The sequence below is a fragment of the Anopheles aquasalis genome, chromosome 3, assembly GCF_943734665.1.
Source record: "Anopheles aquasalis chromosome 3, idAnoAquaMG_Q_19, whole genome shotgun sequence".
NCBI lineage: Eukaryota > Metazoa > Arthropoda > Insecta > Diptera > Culicidae > Anopheles > Anopheles aquasalis.
In genome coordinates, this window is record NC_064878.1 from 49,808,549 (window position 1) to 49,832,658 (window position 24,110).

The 24,110-nt window shown below is 47.8% G+C and overlaps 2 protein-coding genes and 1 long non-coding RNA gene across 4 annotated transcripts in view; 1 reads left to right on the forward strand and 2 right to left on the reverse strand.

Annotated features, from left to right (window-relative positions):
* Positions 1–1,880, reverse strand: part of LOC126574753 (uncharacterized) — a 12,889-nt gene extending 11,009 nt beyond the window's left edge. Inside the window, exon 1 of the mRNA XM_050235105.1 lies at positions 1,776–1,880. The gene's annotated coding sequence lies outside the window, so the exon portion shown is untranslated. The remainder of the gene's footprint in view (positions 1–1,775) is intronic.
* A 1,222-nt stretch (positions 1,881–3,102) lies between these two features.
* Positions 3,103–23,266, forward strand: LOC126576718 (uncharacterized). Its single transcript, XM_050238024.1, has 14 exons — positions 3,103–3,364; positions 7,026–7,860; positions 9,965–10,106; positions 12,961–13,225; positions 13,310–13,479; positions 13,576–13,750; positions 14,859–15,044; positions 15,770–15,925; positions 18,513–19,002; positions 19,104–19,242; positions 20,600–21,031; positions 21,147–21,321; positions 21,403–21,603; positions 21,739–23,266. The coding sequence occupies exons 2-14, from the start codon at positions 7,384–7,386 to the stop codon at positions 21,875–21,877; spliced, it is 3,147 nt and encodes a 1,048-aa protein (XP_050093981.1). The 5' UTR covers positions 3,103–3,364; positions 7,026–7,383; the 3' UTR covers positions 21,878–23,266.
* Positions 11,659–12,947, reverse strand: LOC126578934 (uncharacterized). 2 transcript variants are annotated; one of them, XR_007608413.1, is made up of 3 exons: positions 12,735–12,947; positions 12,327–12,657; positions 11,659–12,238 (listed from the first exon to the last, which is right to left on the reverse strand). It is a non-coding gene; the product is annotated as an uncharacterized LOC126578934 (long non-coding RNA). The 2 variants fall into 2 exon arrangements; XR_007608414.1 differs by having other exon boundaries at positions 12,327–12,783.
* Positions 23,267–24,110: the final 844 nt, after the last annotated feature.

Below are 24,110 nucleotides of genomic sequence, written 5' to 3' on the forward strand. Positions count from 1 at the left end.
GCTGGCCCCCTCTGCCGACAAAGCATAGCATATCGCACCTACCAATACAGCGGAAAATTACGCACAACACAAACCACACAAACACACGCATGAAGATTTTTTTTTCTTCTTTTAACTTACGAACGACCGAGGGAAGGGGTTGGTCTCGCAGATTCCCAATAGAAAGTTTCACAAAGAAGACAGAAAATCTCTTCACGTGTTTTTAAGAAAAAAAAGTCTATTCCATTGCTTTGTTTGTTTGCTTAAAGAACTGGTTAGATGTGAGTGAAGGAGTAAAAACTTATGCTCCTGCATTTATCCTGCCGAACGCCGTGTTTTTGACCCGGAAGAGACCAACATAAGACCGAAGTGATGATTCTCAAGCATCGCATGTTCACAAACCACACGCACACTAGCACGTGAGTTCGACTGCTCGACTGCGCGACTGCTGGAAATGACCGCGATTTCGAGAGGAAGGCGCGCGAAATCGCCCAAAAACCCGCGCGAACTCCGCTCCAGACTCCAACGTGTCTGCCTCAGGCCGGGTCAGCCGATAACGTGGATTTCCAATTTCCATGTAAACAGGAAAAAGGCAACCCGACTTGATATGAGTGGCACCATTTCTACCGGGCCCCTTTCGCATCGACAAGGCGCTAGGCATCGGCGTTTGGTTGTAGTATTTTTGGGTTAAAAATGTTTGGACACCACGAATGATAAGCGCGTCATTTCTCAATCACAGCAACGACTTATTTCGTACCGCCCGTGGTAATTCCCGGAATGAGGCAGCTGTGCCGGCCCGATCCAAACACCTGGCTCCCGGTGGACTAAGAACGTTGTCGTTGTCATACAATGTTGCGAGCCACGTTTGTTTGTTTGGCAACATAAGTCATGTTCCTGCCGAAAGCCCATCACTGATAACAACACACAAACTTTACGAACAATACCACACCGAGGGCGGATTGATGGACAGAACATCATCGAGAGTGTGGCGTCCGTAGTAGAATGGACATTCTGGACATGTTTGATGTATGCGACCGAGCAGTCAACAATTCGCTCAATCGAAGGTGGAAAGACGTTGCCAAAAGTGTGTGCACTGGAGGAATTTGAGGCTATGTTATCACACAGAGCAGAACATCAAACTGGCGATAACGGAAAGTGTGCCTCGAGCGCTCTCGCGCGGCGTCTAGAATAACCGACGTGACCCGCTTTCGTGCTGCGGGCATTGGCACATCGGCGATGATTTAAGATCATGTTTCCAACCAAACGGCGACGACCAAGATGACGCCGTCTCTGGTTGGCGCCAGGGAAATGCACATCTTGCGCAAGATGTGCCATGTAGCGGCAGACATTCTGGGATTTTTTTTATTTTTAATGCCCGCTCATCATTAGCGAGTGGTATGATTTAGCAACACAAAACACTCCTTCGAGCGTTGGTGACAAATCATCGGAGGTTCGAGGGATGTTGAGTTCTAGGACACCAACGGAAGTGGCAACCGCTTCGCAGCACAAAGAAGCATCGTGATGATGATGCTGACGATGATAGCAGAAGATAGATCCTTCTGCCAGTACCTCCTTTTTCACGCAATATAATATACGCTCCGTAAATGTCGGGGCGCACGCTCGTACACGCTTCATTCACCAACACACACTCGCGTCGACGACACACACCCTCTCTCCAACGTCACAATGCCAAGGAGGTGGAGGGGATTTTCTTTATCGCCTTCACTGGGGGTGGATGGCTTTTCACGGCCCGCTTTTCACTCTATTGGTTCGGCTCGTGCGAATGCACTACTTACGCCACATGCCCCGGGACACAGACGCACTAGCACACAACACAACATCCACCCACTAGCACACTGCACAGCGATAGTTTAATGACCCAAAAGATGGGGGTGCAGGTCCGTTTTCTGTTGTTTGGATGCGGCGGCAAAGCGACCGTCGTACGACCGAGGGAGAAACTGACTGTCGCCGCCGTTGTTTTTGGGGTTTCCGCGAGCGCAGCGTTCTCGCGCTGGCTCTCTGGAGTGCAGCATTTTCCTGGAGACTGAAAAACTGCCACAGAGAGGCGAACGGTGCCGTTTTTCCGCTCACCACAGAGCGAGCGAGACAGAAAACGAGGTTGGTTTGTGTTGCATGCGAGGAAATTCACTTGCATTAAATGGTGGAAATTCGATTCAAATGCAAATAACGGTCAGCACGTGGTTAATGATTGTTAGGAGTGATTTTTTTAAAAGAATATATTCTCTTTTCAATTTTATGAGCATTGTCGACGTATGAATTGGCCTAAGAATGATGTTTCATGGAAGAGAGAGAGAGCGCATAAAACGACTATTAAACATAAATTAAGCGCCGTATTGGGAGCATAATTCTTCGGTTGTTTTCCACCATTTGAGTGTTTGCCAATAATTCTTAAAAAAAAAATCTATGTTTCACTGAACGCGGATAGCCTTTCTTGTCCACGGCAAATACTTGCTACAGGTAGAACATAGAATTTATGCTTCAACCTGGCTTATGCACCATTCTATCTGCTTCTGTTGTTCGCGTTCGAATTTAATGAGTGTTAAAAATACACAGCGTACGGTCCATTCACAAGAGATAAGAGAGCGGACTTCAAGTGAACTATAAATTCCAGAAACGGTGTTTACTCTACGCTGCGACCATTACGATTAGTTTATCGTTCAAAGAACTTTCCCGGCGACTAAATTATGAAATCCAAATTCCAGACCCTCGTCTTCCCGGGAATACCCACCTTAACCAATTGATGAAAAGATCGTGATGCTGTACTATCGAAGCTATCGCGGCGCGCTTGAGGTGCCTTTACCGCGGCAATTACCGGCTGAGCACTAATCGGTACGACTGAAAAAGGAGTGATGGGGAGAGAGAGAGGGAGAGAGGTCGGTTCCGTTGATCAGATCAAATCCCCATATCAGCAAACGCATACATTCACCCGAAACGGCGCCCCAAGCAGCAGCAGCAGCAGCAGCAGCAGCAGAAGCGCCAGCAACAGTAGCATTGATGACGCCGGTCGTATACTGCGCCCGTTCCGTCCGAGGAGGACGGTTGTCCCCATCGATTGAAATAGACACCGATCGGGGCTCGATGGGCTCAGTTCGGATCGAAACCTCGGCCAGCGTAGAGTGGTGCTCTGGTGTGCACGCGCGCGTTCTGTGTGCTCTGAGCGCTGTAGCTACGCTTCGCGATTCTTTTGTGACGATCGGCGATTGACAACTTGCCCGTTGCAGTGGAGGCGCTTGATTAGTGGAAGGTTTTGGTGTTGTTTTGGTTCACTACGCTACGTTACGTACGAACCGCGGCTACCGCGAACGACCGGTCGACCGGAGCAGTGAAACCTGTTTCGCGAGATCCGCGACCGTTTATTGGTGTGGTAGGTTTGTGCGTGCAGCCACAGCTAGGCTCTGGAGGGCCGCGAATTAATGTGGTGTTTGAGATCGTAACGCTGGTGCCGGTGTATGTGTGGCTCGTCGAGTGAATATCAAGTTTAGTGACGAGCGAGTTACGGAAGGCACGTGGACCGGTGGGAAGGTCGTTTGAAGACGGAACTGCAGCCGGAATTTCCAGGACTCTCGCTCGGGTCGAGATCACCCGCGGGGGGCATATCTTCTGGAACATCCAGCACGAAGTGTCGGGACCGGTCGGGACCGGTCGGGACTGTTGTGTAAGGGGTCCATCATCGGGGTCTCGCTTTACGCGCCAACGCGCCAGCGTCTCCATGGGTTTTATTGTCACTTGGGGCGGGTTTTTCTTCTCTCTTGCTGCTGGTGAGTTCCTTTCACCACTATTACCGGGCCCGGGTGGCCTGTCAGGTGCTAGCCATGCTATAGGCGCCTAAAACCGGACGCTTTGGCTAAAGGTAGGTCATTCGGTTTATCTGGGTTAAGAGATTTGCAAGAGAAAACACGACGCTGGGGATGTCGCCACCGAATCTGCGGAGGTGTTTTATCGAAACAGTTTTCTGTTTCTTCCCAGCCTGTTAATGGGCTGGATTTTGGTTGAGAAACCATCTCTTCTTATTCAATGCTTGGTACCGGATGCAGAGGGTTAGAAAAGGTTTGTTGTGAGAAATGCTGACGGCCGACGCTAGCAAAGGGAAGCGTGATAAGATATGGTTCGGTTTATCGGTGTGTCAAACATCGGCTGAAGAACGCTAAACGTCGGTGTTGGGGATGACTTGGGTACTGGTGGATGTCGACAACCGTTCGAGGCTAAATTATTAATTTTTACTCATTGAGCCATCAACGAACCTTAATCCTTGTCGATCGATCTCTCGTATGTTCCGCAACAATTCTGAACATAGTACAAAGATAATGGTTTTTAAATGTTATACAATCTGTGAATTGCTTCAGGTAGATGTGAGATTTCATCAAATGGAAGGAACATCACGTCTATCTTTAAAACATACGGCTCGTCCGTCCTTATATATGTTCTTATAAAAAATCACGTCTACCTTTATATAACAGCATCAAGGCCAGATCAAATCACTCACCTCGCGTGCGAAAAGATGACCGGCATGATTGTCATTCCATCCATTTTATCTTCGCGTGTTTACGAGGAAACGAAATTTCCTGCTGCTGAATGGGAGTTGGATACTCAGCACAAAGACGATTTGTGATTTGTTAGCAGCTTTGAATCATCCCACCACTCACCATGTACGTCGTTGATAAATCTGTCCAATCCGATGTCCGATTAATGACAAACCAACCTACACGACTGTGCGTTAAGAAATTTGGTCAATTCGAATATTTTTTAAATCATTCAATCAACAAAAAATTGAGCTGCGTGACTAAAATCGGGAACGGATCTTCGTAACATTGGTTCCGGATAGTGTCCCCGCCAGCGGTCAAACCGGTCTTTCGGTGTGGCTCAGTGTGTTCGGAATCAAAACAAATGGTGTTGTGGATCAAGGGAAAACTACTTCAGCTCAGGTTTGAATCGTGTATGCTCGGTCGGCAGCCACGTATCGGCCTTTCTTATCATGCGTCTGGGGGATTTCGGTAGGGAGCGGTTCTCGATTATAGCCCCCCGAACTTGACCCGAACTCAGGCTTTACGGCTGTTTACCTGCAATAGAGAGCTATGTAAACATGGCGACTGAACAGTCTAGATTTTGTTACTCTTCTAACTCGCCTGTACCAACGGTATGAGAGAGAAGAAACTCCCCAAAAAAGCCTCTTTGGAAAGGGTGTAGACATGCAAGTTACGAGCCGGAAGCAAAGACTTACGGTTTCAAGGTCCCGCGGTCAGGCCCGCGTTGTAGGAAACCGTGAGGCTGCCTAAAAGTTGTCGATTAGCTTTGTACGATGAATTCGTAGAAAATTTTCGGAAACCGGAATAAGATACTGGGTTCGTGGAACGATAAGTTCTGCATTTGGTGCCAGTTGCAATAAATGTGATAAGGGCAGAACGATGTGATATCCGCGCGAATCGTTTCATTGCAAATCGTGCACTGATCTGATATCTAGAAACGGTTTATTACACGAATCGATGTGCTACGTAACGAGCAGGGTAATTTCCAATGTGACTAGAACGCTTCTCTTGCTGCTGCTACTGCTGCTGCTGGCCAAGACCGGTCATAACTCACGATTGTTCATGTATCGTGCCGAGTGTTAACAACCAGGTTGCCTTCTGTCGTTTTTGCATAACAGCTCCGGTAGAACGGATTTTATGGGGGTTTCCTGTTTCATTTCCCAAGCAATCTGATTACCTGGCGTTTAACTCTCCTTCGATCAATTAGATGTGTCACTGATCGGTTAATGTAATAGTAAAGATTACTTCAGCTTCTTCCCCTCCACCAATAACATGATTCTTTATGAGGATGAGGGTTCATGAACTGTGCCCTTTCTCCATTCTATCGGTCGGTGCGGTACCACCATTCATCACCACCATCGTCTCCCTCGTCTTCTCCCAACCACCACGCGGGAAACGATTACAGGGTACAAATTTAACATAAACATACAATCAGCAGATCGCAGAGTGAGCACATGTACCTGCCCGCATGTGTGTTTGACCGCGAGAAGAAGGGTTTTGTGCGGACAACACTTGCTCAATGAAATGTTCGCGGAAACGCGGACGAAAGAGATCACCATCTGCGATCGATCCGCTCGCAGGTCGGCATTGTTTGTTTCCCAAGTTGCTAAGCTCTTCCCGGGAATGGCCACACCATGGGGCACACCATGGAACGCCCTATTATGATGCCTTTTTCCATCGGCCACGATCTGTGCCGCGGTCGCGGTCGCGGTCTTGGTGTAATCAAATCTTCCCAGCTGCACTTCGTCATCGTGTTTCGCGGTTGGAGACCGACTTCGAGAGATGCAACGCCTCCGGATGGCAGCCAGCAAGTGCTATCAACCAACTGGTGTCTGTTGTGCTGCCGGAAGCGTGCTGGTGTTCGCCGAAAGATACAACATATCCGGTCTGATGTGAGGCATCTATTTCTCGAAAGTTCTCGTGCTTCAGTCATGGACACTGCTTTGGCTTCGCCTCAGTTTATCGCCAATCCGCTCAGCTCCGCTGTTGCTTTGGATGCTGTTGCTTCCCAGGCAGCTCATCAATCTTAAATCATCCGACGGTGACGCTGCTGATGCCAAAATTGGCCGAATGGTGGGACGTTTTCATTAGTCGCTTTGTTAGCTAAAAGAATGCTCGCGCCTAATGCGCGTGTTTGCTACATCATTTTATGACTTTTTGATGTCCACGTCCACGCTGTCCAGTGTTTGGAGGCAACCAATTGAGGATTATAAAGGGCTTTTAGCTTAATGCGCAGTGGAGGCTTGCCATGAGCTCGGTTGCTTCCTCGTACGTTGACATTTCTCATCGGACTGTCTGAAGGATATTTTAATTACAGCCTTTCGGACACTCCTTGTTGGTTCCATAAATCGTCAGACTCGAGACAGGGAACTTCGATGCCAGACAGAATGTGTGTCGTGTGCTTGTATGTGTCACGCGGTTCCAGCCGGATCCAGCGTGGAGGGATTGTAAATTCTGCTTCGTCTGATCGGACGGACCCATTTCTCTTACTGCTCGTTCCAGGATAACCAGTACAAACCAGTTCCAAGCCCGCCGGTGGGCAAATCCCAAGCTGTAGATTGTGTGTCGTGGGCGCAAGAATAACGATTTTCCCGAGTATCTTCTACCGAAAATTCCGAAGAACTGGTCTCGGGTTAGCGTAGCCGCCGGTCGCCGAGCCCGATAATTTGTTGACATTCGGTTCCGTTCGAACCGTAAGGTGCCAAAATGTGTCTCGCCGTGGTAACAGTCCGACGGTAGCTATCGTCTAGTGTCGAGCTAACGAACTGCTGCTGCTGCTGCTGCTGCTGCTCATCAGAACGTGGTCCCTACTCGTGTGTGTTCTCGTTCTGTGAAAGCGAACGTCTTTCAGTCTGGGAGAATGGGTGGCCGGATCTTCGCTTCGCTGCTGGTGCTGTTCGGTGTGCGGTACAGTGCGTGCAACAGTTTGCCGTGTGATTTCATCGATTCGGTCAACATCACGGACGGGGTGCGGCTAGCGAACGGTAGCATCAACCACAACGGTATCCTCTACAGTCCAACCTACTACCGGGAGATCGACTACGAGTATGAGGACTTTGCGACGCGCAAGTACGTTCCACCGTACATCCGGGGGTGTCTGTGCGCGGTGCGGATCTGCGTACGTTTATGCTGTCGTGACAATGAGCATCTGGCCATCGGTTGCACAAAGGCGGACATGGTGTTCCCGATCCGGGCCAACGTTAGTGTGAACGCGACCCGGGAAATGATCGATCTGCGTGAGAGTCCACTTTATGGGTTCCTGCACGGTAAGCCCTGTGCCCAGGTGTACGAGTTGTTGCCACAAGACAGTCCCCACGATGAGTGGACGATCGCAAGGGTAAGTGTTCGGTATGGACAGAGGAACCCAGTGACCGGTTATCGTGCATTGAATTTCAGTGACATTTAATTCATCCCCCCTCACTTATACACAACACAGCACAGCATTCATTCGTATAGCACTTTCTGGTTTCTGGGAGACTTGATCTTCGTTCTGATTTTTTCAACCGTTCGTTTAAGGAGACTAATAGAACAGCATTTGAGAGCGAGGTGTGAATTTGAATTCGGAAGGTCAAGCGTCTGGCATCGGAATCGACATTTCGGATAAATCTTTTAGCAAACTCTTTCACAACCCTCTCGATTAGTGACTTCACATGGCGTTTCTGCCGTGGTGGCGTAACATAAATTGTGTGCATTCCATGCGAAGCAACGCACAAAGCAGCGTTAGGATGTATCGATGCTTTTTGACGTGTGGCAAGGTTTTGAATCGTTTTTGATAGCTTGCCATTGTAAGACGTCATCTCAGTATGTGAATGATGAATGAGGATTCTCTGAAACTCTCGCATCGTAATAGCATTTTAGCATCGATTCCATGTTATATGTGATGCTCTCTCCTCCCTCCTTCACTATGCATCGTCGATCAAGAAACACTTCACGAAGAGTGACAGGACTCCATCCTCCTCATTCTAGCGAAATCACGGTCCCGAAAGGTTAGACAGGTGACAGAGTGAAGAGTGCCTTCCGGCACGGATTTTAATGATCATTTTTTCACACTCGGCCATATTTTCCATCACACCACAGGGTATTGTAAAACCATCCCACTTGTGGCTGTTGTATTTTATTTATATTTCTGATTAAAGATAACCTATGGCGAAGGTCTTTAGCATGGAATTGGCTGTATGTCTGGGGCAACTGTGATAAGCCAATCTGTGCCATCCGCACACTGGATCCGCATCGGTCGGGAATGAGTTCAAGCACTCCAACCCTCGGTTGACCGGCATGATTGCCTATAATGTTTACCAAGTGACTGAAGTGCACGATTATGGGAATGCAAATTCCCCTGCGTGCAATCGGCATTTGCATTTGTTTGAGCGAACGTACCGGTTCAAGGTTTGATCGTATTTGCTCAAAAGTTTACCTCGTGGAATGGGCCGGACAGTGGGGTGATTTTGCCCGCCACCGCCAATCTAGATATGCCACTTCAGTGGACGAGATAAGATGCGTTCGATTATTTATCCAACCACTTAATTTATCTCACTCCCCCAAGGTCATGTCATGGGTGCAGGAGTGGTTTAGTGTGCCGCCGATGGCGTACGATACCGTTTGCTACATTTTACCCACAATCACATGGCCGGAGATCATGTTGCAGGGCATAAAATTCGATTACGATTGCATTATTGATTAATCAACGTTGTTGCAAACATCTCCAGTTAACCTCCCAAATTTATATCCTCGTGAAATAAGCGACGATGGATTGTTTTGCAGAAAATATCTGCCACGGGGAAGAACGGATCTCTTTCCCAAGATTGTTCCCACTGCGAGTGATAAATGTTTATGCCATCATGGATGATCAGGCATAATCCTTGAAGATGTCAAAATAAGAAACGAAAGAAATCCGCAAAAAATCCCGCCCCAAACTCGAACTCGATTCGCGCTCGCGAAGATCTTTACGCGCGTGCCGCCTGGGTCAACGTGACGTGTGATGAGTAATACATGCCATACGCCTCAAGAGGGTTGAGGAGCAGAGTGGAACCCGCGAGGCAGATGACGTAAAACGGTGACTTCTCAGCACGTCGCTTCGATTGTTCGAAAGTTATGAGGCCGCGAACCGGTGACCGGTGGAAACGCTTCGTTCGTAAATGGTGGGAACAGTTCCAGGCGATGCTAACGTCTATGCTAAATTTATGTCAACTGCTTGCCAAATGAAGCGATTGTTTGCTTGCTGTTGTTGCTGCTGCTACTGGTGCTGCCTCTCATGCTGCTACTATAGCAAGAGCGATGAAATTGAATAGCATTGAAAGTAGGTGTTGTGTGCGCAAAATGATCTCCCTAACTAACGCTTCGAATGATCTTCAAATAACGCATCGAATGTACTCGTTTCATCAATTAACACGTTCTTCTGCTAAACATTATGATATTCATGATCTTCTGTTTACCTTCCCCAGAATGGTAGCCTTATCATTGAGGAGGGCATGCTGATACCACGGAACCAGTACTGTCTAGCCCCGCGTTACAACGAGACCTACGTATCCGGCCTGGTTTGCTTCGTGGCCGATCCCGAGTTCCGGTATCAACTATACCCGGTCGGTAAGTACACGATGCGCTGCTGCTCTCCCACAGAGTAGATTACGAAGATCCCAAACAACATAAAATAAGATCAAAGTAATATAAAAAAAAAGATGCGTTCACGAATATTTGTCAAGGTCAAGCGATAAGCCACAATGCGAAACGGCAAAATGAACCATAAACGTTGGACAAATACCCGCTTTTACGCCCGGTCAGCTGGACTTCGGTGATCATTGGGTGGTAGCCCCGTTGATTTGGATTTGCACAGACGGGCCTAATAGTTGTGGGCAACAAAATGCAAAGCGCTGTCGGGACCACCGACAGCGTCCCTAATGACATCCGACATCAGCAATTAGGTCTCGGTCCGCTGGCAGGGTACATAAACACAACAACGCAGTAATTGGTGGCAAATTGGTTTTGTTTGACTCGTGTTGGTCGTGTTGGTCGGCTTTATGATCATCCACTCTATGCTCAGCTTCTCACCACCCACCTCACCAGTGATTGTGGCAATATGAGGCAGACACAAAACCACCACCACTCGATGCATAACATCGTATCAGTCTCGTTAAGAGGGATGACGATGATCGACGCATAACGCTTGATGACTGTACGTGTTCGCCAAAACATGACGTCGATGTGATTCCAGGGCTAACGCCCACTGACTGCGCAGCGAGGGAACAATGAAGATTTTTTTGCGACACTCCTCAAGCGGTGAACTGGGGGATTGAAGCATGTGTCAAGACGGTTTACTTTGCACCACGGGAAGTGGGAGCGTCGTTTCTTGACATGCTCACACGGCAACCTATGACACAGCAGAACAGGTGATGGCAGGGCAGGAGTGTTCCTCCTTTTTTTCGCTTTCACTTCGCCACTCCCAAACAATGATTCTCGGCGTTAGTAGAAAGCGGAATGGAACCGTTTTGGTCCAGCAGAATTGGAGTGATCAAAATAATTTAAATGCAAATGGAGAATGGAATTATTATAGCTACGCTTAAATGGTTTTCATTGTTCTAATGCCGCGAGACAGCTGGTGATGTCTTCTTCATCCTGCAAGCATTTGACCAACAAAGCCGTCAGGCGAATTTGAGATACGAAATGTGCTCGTCTGCTGGACGTATCAGGGCCATCACTCGACGCGAACATTTGCTTTGCACGATGATGAAGTGTAAACGTCGTAAAACATGAGTTGAACTGTCCCAAAAAACCATGTCCACGCGACACGACAGATTGGCGAACAGGCGAGGAAAGACAGTTTCGCCAACCGGCTGCACACGGCGAACTACCGCGAACGAATTTGTCAAAGAAAGTGGAGATAAAAGATGTTTTAAAAATGAAACGGACAAAAATCCAGCTTCTTCGTCAGACCGACGATCATTTGATATCTCTACATGTTCACACTATCCATGCGTAGCTCGTGATGTGTGTTTGGATCCTTCAACAGATCATAAACTGCCCGGAATGGTTAGTCCGGTGTGCTCGGGTTATTGGCTGCGTAAAAACAGCTTACTGGCTCGGTGGACCAGATCATAAATCAATCCGTTTATTTCTCGCAATCGATCAATCGAAACTGTACTTCATTGTCCGGTGCACATGGTTCAATTGATGGCAATTTATTAATGATTATTTACTTAAAAGGTTCTCTGGATGTATATCAGTAATATGTCGCGTCTGCCACGCATAACCTTATCGTAAAACATACGGCTCGTCCGTCCTTATATATGTAAAAAAAAACCTTATCGTAAAACCATCACTCACCGCAGCGCTCCCTCCGGGGTTGTGGAAAGCCCAACCAAAGCCCAAACCATTGCCGAAGTCTCGCCAGATCATCCGATATCGTGCTGCATATTTATTTGCTAGCAACTATCTGTTAATCTGCAATCTAATGATAACGCAGAAAGTCTGCGAGGACCTTTTGCGGGTAGTCTGACAGTGTGAGCTCCCGCTGGTTGACTGACGTACCGTGACTCTGTTGCTGGCCTGTCGGAATCGTTGACAGGCGGTTGACTTCCGGGGACCATATGCTGTTGATGGGCTTGGCACCGACGATGATTAGTAGTGCCGTCACTCCGCTTGAACTCAATGACGCCGCACGGCCATTCCTTTTTCCGCCAGCGTGCAGCCCGTAAAGTTTGGCGCCATTTGAAGCACTTTCTCTGGAAAGGGAGTGGGAGAGAGAGAGAGAGATGAGCCATCCGAATGGTTGACTGTTCCGAAAACGTTCGCTGTTTGATATTGAATTACCTTTTTTGGGCTCCAATTACATTCGGCAACGTGGTGGTGTCCGGTCCCTGCTGCACTGCATTGCTCTATTTATGTTGATGTCCAACCACCCGGGGGGAGGTGGAGGGATGCGTATGATAACAGTATTTACACGACTGGTTAACTGTCCTGTCCACTACTGTCCGAATTTGAATTGCTAACTACGAGGGAGGATTTCCAAGAAAAGCCCCCCGGGTCAGTGGGCGAATTAATTAGAGTTCCTGGCGCTCGAGGAGTCACGCCAACATGCCGGCTTCTGCCTCGTGCGCTACTAGAGTGGCGCCATGTGCCGGAATTTCCCGGGCACGGCAATCTGGCAATCGTGGAGAAAATGAAAGGGAGAGTCATGCGTCGCCACATCCAGATGGTCCCAGCGGGCGTACGACCTACGGTTAATCTCGCTAATGTGTTTACCGATCACCAACGGTCGGTCGGTGGCCATTCCGGTGGTTGATTTGGTCGAATGGTATCGATCTACTGGTCATAGCGGGTGGCCCTGGCGCTCCGAAGCGACCCCGCTAATCGCTGACGCCGACGGTCGGTGTTGATTGTCTGCCTGTTGATTAACACCTAACCTCCTATTTGCCCTCTTTCTCTCTACCTCCTTCCCTTCCAGGCATGCTGATTTCGGTGCCATTCCTTCTGATGACATTCTTCGTGTACGCCTGCATCCCGGAGCTACGCAACATGCACGGAAAATCGCTGATGTGTTACGTGCTGGGCCTGAGCGTCGGTTACACGGTGCTGTCGTTGGTTCAGCTGAAGGTGTTCCCTGGTTCGAGCATCTCGTGCGCTATCTCCGGCTACATCGTCTACTTCTCCTTCATGGTTAGCTTCTTCTGGCTCAACGTCATGTCCTTCGATATCTACTGGACGTTCAAGTAGGTGTAACAGGGTGGCGCTGTTGCTGCTGCGTTGTGGTACTAATGGCTAACAATTTACATTCCCTCATTGACTTCCCGCAGAGGCGTGACTGGTGTTCGCAGCACGGAAACGAAAAAGTTCGTCCTGTACTCGCTGTACGCGTGGGGCTGTCCGATTCTGCTGGTAGCGGCCGCTCTCGTGGCCGACCACACGGAACTGGTGCCCGTCTATCTGCGTCCACAGTTTGGCCTTACCCGGTGTCTCTATGTTGGTAGGTAGTTCGAGGGGGGAGCAATCAACTTCCCAGGTGGTCAAGGAGCGTTGCTGTATACTGACATCTGCTTTTCCCATTTCACTCCCTTTGCAGAGAACAAGCTGATCGAGTTTATCTACCTGTACCTACCGCTGCTGATTCTGGTGTTTATGAATGTGCTGTTCTTCGTCGTTACCGCAATACGCATCTTCAAGATCCAGTGCGAAACGTCCATGATACGCCGGGGTGACTCGAAGCGCCATACCAAGCTGGACAATGATCGTGATCGGTAATGAATGAATTTTGAAAGGAAGCATTTAATGCACCACGATGCCATGGGACTGAATCTCACTTTCCGATTAACTTTCATGTAACGTTCGCTAAAGAGGGCATAAGGCTCCAAATAGGTTAAATATCAGGGCTGGCTTTGTACATCCCCTATGCTCCGTACAAATGCGAATCTATCCTTCAATGTGCATCATCCCGAAGCGATTTCGTATGGTAGATAACGGGCGGAACTGATTGAAGGACAAGAGACGCGTCGAAAAGAAGCCATTTAAGTTGTTTATAGCAGGGAGGAAAGGAAACACTCAGTTTTTGTTACATCTAAAATTAGTTCGGGCTAAACGTAAGTGATCCAGCCTGTTTATGATCAGACTAGTAATGAATATTCGTCCAGCAACATGAGGAACAGATTATGGATTGATTTAAGACGATGAAACCGATCGAAGAGATGTGGCCCTACGGAAGAGAAATCTTCGACCGCAACAATTTGGGGAAACCTTAGCTAACAACAGTGTTGACTGAGGGATAATTAATTATACTATTGCACATGTTTCGCATCAAGTAGAGTTGTTGCTGTTCACTTGCTATATCTACAACAAGCGGAACGGATTCGGCTCGTTCCTGGAAACACTTCAGATAAAAGGAGGAGTGACGGAACGGAACGAGGACGTTTTATAGGACTAAGGCGATTGGTGATAGAGCTCTAGTTGGTTGCACTGTCACCCGTTTCTAAGTAACGATGCAGACCTAATCGGGCAGCAACGCTTACTGCAGCAAACGCGATTAATGAAGCGGAATAGAATAGTTTGATAAAGGGCTTAGAACTATTCATCGCAAATGTTTTGATTTAGCATTGCGCTCACAGCAACTGGAGGAACCAAAAATATGTTCTTGAATGAAAATTACTAAGTCGAGTCATTTCAGTGGTCGTGGTGCTTCATACTTCCTGAGACATCTTATCGCCTTATCTCCCTGCGTATAGGTGCACATAGAGCGGTTTGAAGGTGCAATCAAACAAGCCTAACCACTACCTCCAAAAAAATGTCGCGTCCTTCACTCCTGCACCTTATCTAATCAAATCCGGTTTCACTTTTTTTCTCGATCCAACACAGCTTCGGACTGTACCTACGGCTGTTCATAGTGATGGGTGTGACCTGGTCGCTGGAAATCATCTCCTGGGTCGTCGATAACAATGCGTGGATTTTCTACGTCTCGGACGTGTGCAACTGCATCCAAGGGTTTCTCATTTTTGCACTGTTCGTGTTGAAGCAGAAAATCAAACGATTGATCTACCGCCGGTAAGTGTGACGCCATGTTCGGTGCAATCTCGCTGCTGCTGCTGCTGCTGGCCCAATGCGACCAGTCAACGTCAATGTGGCTTTTCTCGTTATCTGTGGTTGCTTGTACGTTGTTTGTTGTAAATGTTTGTGTTTGTCTCCCTGTACTTCCTGTTTCCTTTTCCTTCACTGTTCTGTGCCGTGCGGCAGGAAGGGTGAAAGTAGCACGTGAGTGGCAGAGAGCCGGCTCTGTTCTTGCCCATTCGCGACCGTTCTGTGATACTGTTGATGTTGCTGTTGTTGCTGCTGCTGCTGCTGCGGCGTTTAGCTTTCCGGTTGTGCTTGATCGTTCACGGGGCTGCTCCACGGTGATCGACTGTGCCGGGAGACGCCCTTCCCGTGTGATGAATGTGAAAAAGTCAATCCAAAGAGGTAAACTTGGTTCGTGCTTGGATGTGGTGTGGCGAGCGTTTGGTTTTAAGTTGTTCTCTCTTGGTTTGGTGTGGTGCTTTTTGGGGCTAACAATGGTGATGAGTTCTCTAAAACCAATAGGGTGTTGATTGGCGAGGTTCATTCACAAATCTTTCGTTTTACAAATGATCACATATTCCCTTCTGTTTGCACTAAATAGTAGTAGTTGGTATTCCTGCTTGCTCGAATTAACGATGGTTTGAGAAGCAAATGTAAACTAGAATAAAACAACATTAACAACCGATTCCACTATACTCCCTCACGCTCGTGAACAGGTTCGGAATACGAGAGGTACGGCAGGAGCAAGCGATGTCCTCGTGCAGCACGCGCACCACCGCCTCCACGATGTCCTCCTTCAATGGGTCCAAGTCGGAGAAACCGTTAGTCTTGACAAACAATTCCAGCTTGGCACCGGTTCCGTCACGACGTCTGTAATGGCCACTGCCAGGACGCACAACCAACTGCAAAACAGCAAAATCTCAGCCTCACCCAGACAGGGTCCTGAGGCGACTCCACTGCGCAGCTTGATGTCTCCAGCCAAAGATTTCGACCTAACCAGAACCAGCAGGGTCTTATAGCCTCCTCTAGCTTGAAGGAACATTGGGAGGTGAAAGAGACACAACGTGCATGTACTCTGTTTAACGTTAATGACAATGCCGCTGCATAATCGGCGCTACAAAGAAGTAGAAGCAGTATTGTATGGCGTATGGTACAAAATCGGTACTTACTTACCGTGATCAAACATTCTTAAAGCGGATACGGAGCCGATTAGTCTACCTCAAGACGGGTTTTCATTCTGTAGTCTGTAGCCGTAAGAGGTCGCGGAGGGTGTAAGTATGCCTGTGTATCAATCTAGATGTGTCATCCTGCCGATCGGGGCAGTTACCATTTGTGTATTATGTTATTATTACTTAAAGCGTAAATGATGCAGCTGCCGTAGTATAACCTGCCGGAATCGCGATGGTAGAATGTGTGCGCGAAGAGTCTTATAGGGAAACAACCGTCAACCGTTAGAGCATCTCTTTTGGCAGTAATGGCACTAACGTGTCCAAGAGTACATTCCAGATTTGCAGCAAGAAATGCAGACACGCTGCGTGCTGGCCGCACAAAGGGGAGGGAATGGTTTGAAATATGATTGCAAATCATCACTCCGGTCAGGTGCCGTGGCGATAGTTAACTGATGGGAAGACGTCAGACTTTAGGAATTTATATGAATGTATTAAGCAAAAACTGAAGCCAACGAACAGAATTCCAAAAGTAAACTACTTACCTCAGTCCGATTAATGATGAGAGAGGCCTCAGAGGTTGAAACCAGCATTGGATGCCAGTAGGGCTATAGGAGCTCTTTAGCGTATGCCAGTTATCGTCTTAGCAAGACAATATTGTTATTATTCTGTCATGTGTATTATCGGAACCATCTATTAGTATTAGCTCTTCACAAACAACACACACACAAAAACACACACCCACAACACGATGAAATGCTGTAAAAGATTTCAAATTAAATAATCTCACGTAACTAGAGAACCTCAACTGTGTCCTGTGTCACTGGTTCACTTTTCTCCTCCAATTCCGTCGTTGCAGTAGCAGGACTCGAATCGTAATGACGTTCCCAATCGTTGGAATTACCAACCACCAAGTTAATCCCAGCGCCACAACGATGTCCCTGGTGGTCCTTGGTGTTTATTGACCAGCACATAAAACGGCCAAAGCACCAGCGAGCACCAGTGTGGCAAAAGTGGCGTGTGATCCTTCACAAACCCTCGCACATTCTCTCTCTCTCTCTCGAGCCCGGGATCGTGCTCTCGCTGTAGCTGGCGGCTCCGATTGTTGGCCCAAGTGATTGTTTATTGATTCTAAAAATCAAACACTATGTTCGCCGTAACACAAACAGACGGAGCACCGAGTTGGGATGCGTTGGGAAAGCAACAAGCGAAAGGGTGGACCTAGCGACCAACCACAATGACCGGGACGGCCACTCTATGGCCACTAAATGTAGTGTACCGGTTCGATAATTGGATTACAAATTAAAAGTCCGTAACTTTTGTAACGAGCTCGAACCACGCGGGACACTAAACCGCGGCTTCCTCGCTTGATGATGATGCCACCGGAAACATAATGTGGCCGCCTGTGGCACGTTTTTAATGGAGCCATGGCCATACCGGAGCACATCCAATGAATCATTCCAGTCCGTAGCATTCCTCCCCCCCCCCCCCCCCCCCCCCGGGGGGAAGGCTATCTTCGGGCGGGAGTGCTACGCCCTAGGGACTATGCTGCTGGTGCAAAATGTGGTGGCGTGGAGTAGCATCAAAACCGGCGATACCATCGTGCGCGTTAGCAGCCAGTTAGGGTGGCGCAATATGATAAGAATGTACCCATCGGAATGGCAATACACGCCACGGTGCTGTGCCGAAGGCGACCATCACGACCACCGACAACGCGAGCGCCCGGGGAAGACATCACCGGACAAACGGGAGAAGGGGTGTCTGTGTGTATATGTCGCGGTTCCACCGCCACCTTCTCCTCCTCCTCCTCACTGATGAGTGAGATGTTTATGAAAAGTTAAGTTGCGTCGAGCGTCGAATGACGATACGAGCGGAGCGGTGGTGGCGGCGGTGCGGATTGGGTGCCGCGGAAGGTGTTGAAAATAGCAACACAATCGCCTGCCAGCCGTCAGTGTGTGGTTGGATGTCGTTGGTCGCGGATAGTTTTACCGGATACTGCTTCGCGCTTCGGATTAGGATCTACCAAGGATCGGGTGGACGATCTGACGGTAGGGTGTTCCGGGACCTACCAGGATGTTGGAGTGATAGTAAACATCCTGCTGCCAGCTAGTATTGTAGTGATCGAACCTCAACATTCGCGTAGTGTGCGTGAGAGAGATCGAAGTGGATCGAAGCTGACCAGAGACTTGATTAGTGTATCGAATCGCGTTGAGGGAGTGGTTGCACAAACGGACAAAAGTACGACGGTTCTCACGCAGTCACCCGTGACACCGCCACACTGACACTGAGGCAGGATGGTGCAGTGCGCAGCTTATCGATACCGCGCACCGATAAGACGAACCACTAGCTGGTGGTGGTTGTGGTGCTGCTGGTTTGGATGCGTGTTGTGGCTATCAGGTGTACCGAGCCGGGTCAGTGGTGCCGTAGAACGATGCTCAGGGCTAGAAGCGATAGATCTCACCAACGGTACCATCGTCACCGATGATGGAGTGATCGAGCATGAGGGCATCCGCTACAGTGCCTCCCAGTACTTCCGGGACGAGTCCGGAGTACGGCGGGGTTGCGTTTGCCGGGTACGTCAGTGTATCTACGTGTGCTGCACGACATCCGTCGATCAGTGTTTGGTGAGCGAGTTGCAGGTGAACATCACGGAACCGACGGTCGGGAGCCAACATACGGAGGATCTGATGGCGGATGACCGGTATTATCTGCTGTACGCGTTACCTCCCTGCGACGGTGGCCATATGCTGGCCATCAACTGGGACGAATTCCTGCTCCACTCGGTACGCACACGGTAACGGAGACGCCCGTCTCTCGCTCTCGGTCTCGTGATCATCCTTCCTGCACGATTCGTCTTCGTCCTTCGAATTTTCATCTTTCCCAGGGTGGCCAGCTGGCGTACGGGACGTCCCTGTTCGGGTACGAGCACTTTTGTCTCCTGGCCGCCGATGAGGACGGTCTGGTGAATGCCGGATTCTGCGAGACGATCGACATCAATGTGGCGCACCGTTGGTACTCGGTTGGTAAGTAATCCGTGGCGCCACCATTACGGAGTTGAGTAACGGGCGCTCTGACGTTTGCGATGCCGAAATGTCTGGTGTTCCGGATACCTCGTAGTGAACGGAATGCTGCTAAATAATCGGATGCTGCACTACCTCGCTGCCGCTCGCGCGTGTGCGTATTGAGTGCAATTAGTGCACGAGCGCATCAGATCGGGTGGGTTCGACGATCGTCGACCGATACACCCCACCGCGATCGCTGATCAACGCTGAATTGTGTGTTTGGTGAGGTGTACGGTGGGTGGAATTCGCACCGGCCTAGATAAACGGTTGAGAAGGGCATTCATCGGTTGCTGAGGTAATCCGTTGTGAGTTTCTGTGTGATCTGCTCTTAATTGAATGTATTGCTACAGCGCGTGTTATGTGTTGCCGGGCAACGGAAATGTCCGACGGAGCAAGTAGCAATTGAAAATGAAGTCTAGTCGATGCTTGGACCATCTGTAATCTTCTTCTTGGATCTTGGATTCTGTAATAGCAGTGAAGGTTACCAAAAATGGGAATATCTCTCATGCATTTTTCATTTATCGGTTATTAGGCGTCATAAAAATGGAAATCAAAAAATGATTTACCATTGAGGTCAATTCAGAGCTCTGCATCTCTTCCAAATTTGCAGTATCGCGTCAAATCTCGCGACTACAATCAAATTATAGTTTTTTTTATTGGTGAAATCCTTCACCGTGGTATTGTTTTTGCAACCTATCGTTTATGTAGCAGCACCATTCTTCTCTTTCTCTACTATGTATCTATTAAATTATCATATTTGCACCGTGACTCACAAATCGATCCCTGCAAGTATCATGTCGAAATTTACGGCATTCAATTTACCTACTGCCAAAAGAAATCATTGACATTATGGTAAAAAAAACCGTTTCTCCGACTTGAACGTCTTGTTTGTACGCTCACGGATACACACATACACATCATGATTCAGATGTTTGCCCTCTCGTGCTATCTTTATGACGTGAAGACCGACAAGGAAAAAACTGCGGATGATGCTGTGGCCTCCATACAGGCAAACCAGCAAACCGCAACCCTTTTTACTTCATCCATTTCTTGGAGCACGATTGTTTGTTTCAAGCTTGGCGCTTAAAAGCTATTTCTGGATGCGTGTAGCATTGCCTCAAATATTTGCCGAAACCGGAAAACGATGCAAGGTGGACATTGTTTAGGGCGCGTTGGAATGCTCATATTGACCGTTGTATGCGAACGGCTTGTCGCGAGTTTCCTTTCTTTTTGCAGAGCTTGTTAACGACTTAAGTGAGCGTATTTTGATCATTCAGCGAATTAAAGATTCTATGATGCAATTTCTCCATCCTCGCAGGGTTCCTGGTGTCGATTCCCTTCCTTGTGGTTACGTTCATAGTGTACGCGCTGCTACCGGAAATGCAGAATGTGCCCGGCAAGTCGCTGATGTGCTACGTGGCAGCGCTAACGGCAACCTACATTTTGCTAGCCCTGATGCGCTGGGCAGTGTATGACCTTCTTTCACCCACGTGCTACATTACTGGGTACATCGTATACTTTACGCTACTCGCCGGGTTCTTCTGGCTCAATGTAATGTCCTTCGATATCTACTGGACGTTCGGTGGAACCCGAGGGCGGACGACTGAGCGCAGAAAGTTCCTCTTCTACTGCCTGTACGCCTGGGGCATACCGGTGCTCATTCTGTCGCTGGTGCTGCTGTTTGACCACACGGAGCTTATCGCAAAGGATATGCGGCCACAGATCGGTGAAAGCCGATGCTACCTCAAGGGTAAGTAGCATTAAGTTGATGACTAGCCAGGTCCAGTCCAGGGGTCGATCCCCCGAAGGATGCTTAACGAGCCGGCAAGGGAATTAATTTCTAATGGTGGTTATCCGGTTTCCAGAGGACAAGTTGGTCGAGTTCCTGTACATGTACCTCCCGCTGCTGGTCCTGGTCGGTGTGAATGTGTTCTTCTTTGCCGTGACGGCAAGGCGTATCTATCAAATGGAACAGGCAACAGCAACCGCCCTATCCAGTGAATCGCGACGGCACGCCAAGTACGAAAAAGACCGCTACAGGTACGTGTCACCACCGAAGCCAGGAAGTACATTCCTATGGGGCGAGTTTCATGCGACCGTTTTGCAAACCCCCTCCCGCAGGTTCAGTCTCTATGTCCGACTGTTCACCATCATGGGTGTGACCTGGGCGGTGGAGATAATAAGCTGGCTCCTCAGCAAACCGAGCTTAGCCTCTTCGCACTGGCTGGTGTATGTGCTGGACGTGTGCAATTGTTTCACCGGGATCGCCATCTTCTTTCTGTTTGTCTGGAAGCAGAAGGTGAAGACACTGTTGCTGCAGCGGTACGTATAATGCGTGGAGCGGATGGGATGGTTCGCGGCACGGCGCGTCACCTGTTTTTTTTTGGTTGTTGTTTTTGTTTGGCGTTTCGCCGATCTTCTTCGATGCTCTCATACGATTGTTTACCGGTACTACAGATTCTCCAAGCAACGAGCGACCGGACGCAAGGGACACCAGGCGTACGCCACTAGCACTATCAGCACGACTCAATCGACGGAAGCGAAACATGACCCAAACACCACCATTACCCTTACCGATATGACTCATGCAAATTGATGTATTTACACGATGCCCCCATGTCTAGTCGTTAGCACGTACGCGGTATGCGTGAAACATAACTGGCGGCACACGAAACACTCGGCACACGATCATTGGCTATCACAAGAGCGACGCGTCGTTCTCACCGTCGTCTGCACACTGAATTGGTGCCCATCTACCACCAGTTTCATCTTGTTGTTCCGGTTCCTTCGCTTTCTAACAACGCAGAACATCCAAAGTATTAAACCGTGGTTTCGTGGTGTGACGCTGTGGTATCAAAGGTTTTTGGTGCACAAAGCAGGAAGATTGGTCGTAAATTGTAAGACCTCGGTATTGATTAACCCATTTTGCAGCACATTCTGTCGTCATCGAAAACTGTTGTAACTCTATTGTAAAAGGGTGTTCATAATTTTGCCATATTATCTTTTGCATCTTTCTTCTTCTTCAGTAAGCAGCCTGAAACCTGTGTGCGCACACCGGGAGATCCTAGACCGGAAGACCTTAAACCGGGGCTGGGAGATAGTACTTAATTCGGTTGCAAACCCCGTTACAAAGGGCCAGCGCGAAGATCTAGCTTAGCAGCTAAATAGTATTATTTATTTGATAGCATCCAGCGTTATGGTACATGACAATCCTGCCCGCCTGAAACATAATATTGAAACAAAGTATAAGTTCATGCGAAAGAGAATAGGGTGCTTTGTGTGGATTCGAATGAGTCATTACTGAGCGATGAGATTGATAGTTTTATATCGTCTTCTGGGTCATTGTGCGCTATAAATAGACGCGTTCGGCATTTTACCCAGAGCATGAACATATGTTTTGGACTCCATATTCCAGCGACTAGCAAGATTGTGGCTATATCATCGGTTAACAGATGTTGATCTGAATCGTCTGGTAATTGTTGTACGTGTTAGATTGGAATAGCTTGACATTGACCTAGCATTGTAAATGATATCGATTCATGTAAAATATCAAAGTAATTTTTACTTCTTAGGAACATCAAATGTGTCTACTAGAGGGAATATAAAAATACAGCATAACACTTCTATATTCAACGGAGGAATATAGCGGAGTAACATCATTACCAGTAAATTCAGTTTTGATCGGTTCTATAACTCCTCCTTTTATCACAGATTCACCGATCAGTCAAACCATAGCAGTTCTAAGGACAGCACTGATATTTAATTTTCATTTTTTATACTATTTGTTTGCTAAGCTATTAATTAATTTAAGATTATGTGCACAACGGTATCACCATCTGTTCTTTTCAGGGGAAGGAACATGATATAACATAAAGCCTCATGTTAATGCTAATGCTAATTATGTTTTTTTTTTATTTTAAGTACAATCATCCTTTGTGAATTCATAAAATGAAAAATAAAGTCAACATGTTAGATTTGATGCAAATTTGATTGCTACATTATTTTACTTATTTGTATACGCTGTTAGTATTACTCCTCAGGCTCTCGCCTCTCTCTGTTCTTGCTCTGTGAGTTTGAGAGCAAACTTTCGACAAAACGCCTCAACATAATTGGCGTAGTATAGTATCACTTCTGTTCAGCCGAATGCTCCAGTGACCTAAATGTACAGCTCGTTCGTCCCAGCATATTCAAAAAAATAAAATCAACAGCTTTGAATCTTCTGATCAAACGCTGTGAAAAACCTCCGATGCGACAAGTATTATCATGGTTGGTATTTGTTGTAGATAGCATTGTCAGTGAATTCGATTGCGCTGTCTAATGAATGATACGCCTACAGAGCAACAGAGCAACAGGTTGGGAAAGTGTTTTTAATAGATGGGTTGAAAAGTTTGCAGGGTAGTTTAGAGAATGCAAAAAATTGTTCTAAAATTTAATTATTCTCCTTAACATTATTCGTTACCATTTTTTATTATCGGTAGCTGGATCCATTGTTTTATGAAACGATGTTTTGATAAAATATCATTCTATTCTTCTTGAAACTTGTATTCCCTTCAATAACGCAATGCAGATATGTTTTTAAGGTAGTTTATACGACTTGCATCACGATATCCAACGGAAATAAAATTTAACCGGAAACTTTTCAGCCAAGCAGTTTTAGAGGAAAAGTATGATAAGTGCATCGCAACATCGTGTGTGATCTATGGTTGGCAAGTCTCTCTTGCTAAAGACAGTATCTAGCCGAACAGCATACAGTACAGTTCTCATCTCGTCCTCTTTGCGTTCATGAACACATATTATCATCGGGCTACTCCCCTCTCTCTAACTCCCTT

Excerpts from the sequence above, each read along its gene's own strand:
- LOC126576718 (XM_050238024.1), top strand. The coding sequence starts at position 7,384 with ATGGGTGGCCGGATCTTCGCTTCGCTGCTGGTGCTGTTCGGTGTGCGG. Across the intron at positions 10,107-12,960 it reads GTATCAACTATACCCGGTCG|GCATGCTGATTTCGGTGCCA; the intron begins GTAAGTACACGA and ends CTTCCCTTCCAG. Across the intron at positions 19,003-19,103 it reads ACGAATTCCTGCTCCACTCG|GGTGGCCAGCTGGCGTACGG; the intron begins GTACGCACACGG and ends CATCTTTCCCAG.